The sequence below is a fragment of the Montipora capricornis genome, chromosome 4, assembly GCF_036669925.1.
Source record: "Montipora capricornis isolate CH-2021 chromosome 4, ASM3666992v2, whole genome shotgun sequence".
Classification (NCBI taxonomy): Eukaryota; Metazoa; Cnidaria; class Anthozoa; order Scleractinia; family Acroporidae; genus Montipora; species Montipora capricornis.
The window spans coordinates 4,009,381-4,014,380 of NC_090886.1; the positions used below are offsets into that span (position 1 = coordinate 4,009,381).

Below are 5,000 nucleotides of genomic sequence, written 5' to 3' on the forward strand. Positions count from 1 at the left end.
TGCCCAGCCCTCCAAGTTGGTCGCCCGAATTAATTAATTATTTATTTAATTAATTATCTGAGATCAGCAACGCAGGAAGATCGTCATCCATCTTTCTCTCAACAAAACATTGCTGCTACTGCTCTGGTGATCGTCAAACTCGCTAGTGCAAGGAAAACCCGCAAACCCATCAAATTTTTCACGCCATACTTGAGAAAGACGAGAAAAGTGGCAATGCCATCAATGTTTTCAAGTTTAAAAGTGAAAAAGTAAAGATTGCGGCAGTTTTATGTAAAAACGTTTGGGTCTAATACAGGTAAACGTTTTTACTGGTTAGTTGGGTTAAAAATGAATTTTCAAAACGTGAATCAATGCCGCTTGATTCACGTGGAGCTTTTGTGAAAACTGCCGAGAAACAAAAACCACCGCGACCCAAAAGGTATCAATTTTTTTTTGAGCAAGTCATCTTGATTGGACGAAAATCATTGCTACAGGACAGAACTTAAGTATTTTTTCTTACATTATCAGTAAAATGTTTTAATAGTGGAATGAGCTTTTTGTGGATTCGGTCAAAGCGCCAGTCACAGCGTTACTTGTTTAGGGCACGCAATGGTTTGTCACGAACTAAAGACAACGCGGGATTGCTCTGTTTCTAAAACAACAACAAATGACATGATATCTTTCCTTTTTTCTTATTTCGTTATTTCATATACTGGGGAAAAACAACCATAACCTAAATGTATTTTAGCCAAGCAGGCGCAAAAACTGCGATTCCCGGGTTCATACAAAAGTAAATTACACCGCTTCGCCGGCCGCGCTTTACCGCTGTCAGAGCAGAAGTAACAACTCTTTTTTTAAACTATAACCAAGAAATGCCAAACTCCACGTTTCAAATTTAATGCTATTTTTTTTGAGAACGAATCGAAATTCGTGCGGCCGCCGGCCGTCCCGTGCAAAGTTACAGATTATGTTACATGTGAAATCATGTGGAACGGCCTTTAAACCGACTGTTTCGTACGAAGAAAAAACATTTTCTGAGAGGTTTCGTAAACTATAACCACCAACATATTAAAATTTTTAGCCGCCTTATCTGCTAGAAATACAATAAGCCAGAGTGCCCGGCCGGGCGACCGGGTAGTTTTTCTCACTCGTCCGAAACCAAATGTTAGTCGCCTCAGGCGACCGGGCGCCGTTAGAGCACAGCCTTGGAATATGAAGAATTCTGCAGATCTCTGAGGATGTTATATATCCACCTCGGCCTTCGTGGATAACACCCTTCTCGACCTGCAGAATTCTTCATATCCTACTCAGCCTCATTCAATAATTGCTAAATATTTACACATTTATGTCATTAAATATTGACAATAGTTTAACCCATTGACACTTAAGAGAGGGACTTAATAGATATTACACTGTCTAACGCCAGAGGATTTTACTCATCAATGAGCCAGGGACGGTCCAGGGGCCCGTTTCTAGAAAGTCCCGAAACTTTACGGGCCATTCTCAGATGTCACAATTTCTTCTGTATCTCAAGAACGGAGAGGATTTAAGTCGTCAAACTTCACAGACCCTTTTCTTTTAGTCAGTTTGAAAACATGTTAAAAGATCGGCTTTCCAAAGCAAGCGGTTGGCAGTTTCACAAATGGCTTTTCGGGCCTGAAAAGTTTCGGTACTTTTGAGAAACAGGCCCCAGGTGTCAATGGGTTAAACTAAAATTTATAAAACTAAAAGCAAAAGAAAATTTTACTAACCAATGAAAAGACTTGACATTGCCGACACAGAACTTAAAGGTACTACCTTTATCATTAGACCACCAAAGCTGTTAGAATGAAAGTTTTGAAAATGCAAAATTAAAACATGAGCAATAACTATTAAAACATCAGCAAAACATGTTTTGAAAAAATAAATATTATTGATCAATATCTCATGATCATGAAGGCTTTGTACTCACTGGAAAAACCATAATTATTAAAACCTTGATGAAGATTGTCCTGGTGAGTAGTCCTCAAGCGCTCTTGCTTATGACACAAAGCAGTTTTGCTATGCGCATGGCTTACAAAAGCTTTTGCCCCCTTGCATCGCCCAAGATATGCTTTCAGGCAAACATGCACTTATGATTATAAGCTTTAATACCAACATGGCCAAAAACAGTTTCATTACGCATTATTGTCATTGTGTAAATAACGTAACTTGGTGGAATTAACGCAGTTAAGCTTTTAATACCTCTATATATTTTTATTAAGTTTTGAACAGTACCGCTCAGAGATAAGCGAACCACCAAACACATTTCAAACTAGTCTTTCACTAGTTTGCGTTTGACTTTCAACGTGTTTTCGTTGAACGCAAACGAAAAAGCGTTGACCTAAGTCATTAACTTTCTGAAGCATTTGCATTACAAAAGGTTCAATGATGCATTTGAAAAGTGATGTCACAAAATAAAACAGTCTCGTCGTCCGACTGTGCAAAGTTCAGCTTTTGGCCTATTATACACAAAAAGGTGAATGTTTTCGGATTTTTTGCACGTCTGATAGCTGTGTCATGTAAACTAAAGTTTGGAGCAACCAAAAACACTTCAATGACAAGCGTAATGTAAAATCCATACTTTAACGAGCGGGCAAGCAGTTGTAAACACACGATTGTCAGACATCTGTGAATGGCTTTTCAACTGTCTTGCAGCTTTTAACTACATGAACCCAAAGCACCGGAGACAATGATTTTGTCATCATTTCGAGTGGTCTTTTGCTTAAAAAATAAAATCAATTGAGATATACAAGAACGAAAATACACGTTGCACTGTTTCAACATGAAGATGCGAAAATTTGATGCGACAAGCCGACTTAACTTTACTTTCCGTACGAAAATGACCGAATTAAATGATTCAGTTTAACTCATTGAACTCTCCAATTCAACCCCAAAAAATCCCGAAAAAAAATCTACCTCGTGAAACTGAATGATCCTTCAGTTCCTTTTGAGACAAATTAAACATCAGTAGGGAGGTGATGAAAGGTCACAGCACCACAAAAGGTCAACATCACGCAACGTTTTACGGATTAGTCTGCTGAATATCTTACTGCTCTAGTCAAGTGCAAGACAACTTTAAAAGAAAGATTGTGGCGAACTACCCATCATAGTTCACTGAGAAATTTGGTTTGAATTCAACATTCGCAGAATGTGGAAAGCGTATAAAAAATACGCACTCCATCTAGAGAGAGTCTCCGTCGCAGCACGTGCCACTTTGCTGAAAGATCTTTTAGTTTCCGCCCAAAACAAACTAAATTGCTCCATAAGGTACCGTAATATTGATCAAAAATTATTTCAGAGTTTTATAATGACCGAGAATCTGTTCCACGGTCGTTCCTCGCCGATTACGTACGTGTCAAAACTGATTTCATTATTTCATTTTGTGTCGCAACTAAAAATACAATTCCAAGGGGCGAAAATGAATAACAAAGACCAAACGCTTCGAAAAGAAGTTACTAGTTTGCAAACATGTTGGTTTTATTTTCAAACGTGTTGACTCTTCGTTCTCAACGCGTCTTCAATGCGTTTGATGGTTTGCTTATCTTTGAGCGGTACTGTATTTATCCTAAGCCATCTATTATTACATACCCTTTTAATAATTAACAATTATTCTTTGAAATCGAGGTGAATAGTGGCAGAATATTTATCGAGCTGCAAAGCAGCGAGATTAAAATATTCTGCCACTATTCATCGAGATTGAAAAGAATAATTATTGTGTTAGTATATACTCACGAAGTGATCTCAGCAACAACTGCAGAAGAAAACCATCCAAAGTTGATTTAACTGACATCTCAATTCATGCGTGGAAAATTTGCAAGCGGCACAAAGCATGCACAAAAGTGTTTACAGAAGCTTCAAACATGGCAAATCTAAATAACCTTCGTTAAAATCCTCTTCACAAACAGCAAAATGGTCATTTAACACCGTTTAAATCAGCAACCTAAATCGGAAGTCTATTTGTTAAAACACTTTTAACATTCGATCAAAGCTTTAGAGGTTCATTTGAAATGGAATTTGTACGAGTGCAGTTGGTAAAGGATCCAGATGAAATGGCTGCTCTAACTGAGGTGAGCATTGGGTTGTTGTAAAATGACCAGTCTTGTTTCCTTGCAACCATGCAGAACTTTCTTAAACCATTTTTTTCAATTCCTCGATTTCAGCAATAAATTATTTTGTTTTGCTGGGCGACCAGTCCTACAAAATAGAATTGCTCCGAGTGAAACAAATTGTTGGCATGAAGCTTAAGGTTGTTTAATTTTCAGCAATAATTATCTGGAAAAACAAAGTCAAACACTGGTTGGCAAAAGTATGAACTCTTCTCTTACCTTTGAAAACATTCAGGCCAAATTTTGTGGCCCTTTTTGTGTTCTGTAGCACAGCATCATCTTGTATTCTCAATATTCCAATTCAGAAATGCTGAAGAGTTTACGCCGGCCATTTTGTTTTGTTTGGATCACACATTATTCACTCCTTGGGGAGTGAATAATGCTAAATTAGCCCGAGATAGCCAACCAATCAGATTGCTTGAAACACCCACATCACTGAGTGAGTATATACTAAATATATTTATACTCATTACTGTAATGCACAATTCAGCCCTAACTGGCTGCAACATACACTGTATTATCTGTAGCGACAGCAGTTAAATTGCGCGCGTGTGATGTACGACACTTAAAGCGGTGCGCGCTTCAGCAACAAATTTTGCACGCGCAACATTGCGCAAGTTTTCAACAGGTTTCTCATTTAAGCTGTTTAACGCTCAGTTTCTAGACTTTGCATCCTTAAGAGTACTATTCCTAGTTGTTGGAAGTTTCTTTAACGTGTATTCAGTTATGTAAGGCTTTTTTAATGCGTATTAGTTTCTCGTGTATGCTACCGTAGTCTCTTGATCTTTCGAGTAAGTTCTATGGTGTCGCAAAAACTCACGCGTAAGCGCCGCGACACCCAACTACCGTTACAAAAGGTTAATTTTATCGTTTACAAGATCAGTTGACGCAAGA

At 38.1% G+C, this 5,000-nt stretch overlaps 1 protein-coding gene across 1 annotated transcript in view; it reads right to left on the reverse strand.

Annotated features, from left to right (window-relative positions):
- Positions 1–5,000, reverse strand: part of LOC138045277 (uncharacterized) — a 97,305-nt gene that overhangs the window by 82,560 nt on the left and 9,745 nt on the right. The window contains exon 4 of the mRNA XM_068891715.1: positions 1,731–1,798. Coding sequence (XP_068747816.1) covers positions 1,731–1,798 — 68 coding nt within the window. The remainder of the gene's footprint in view (positions 1–1,730; positions 1,799–5,000) is intronic.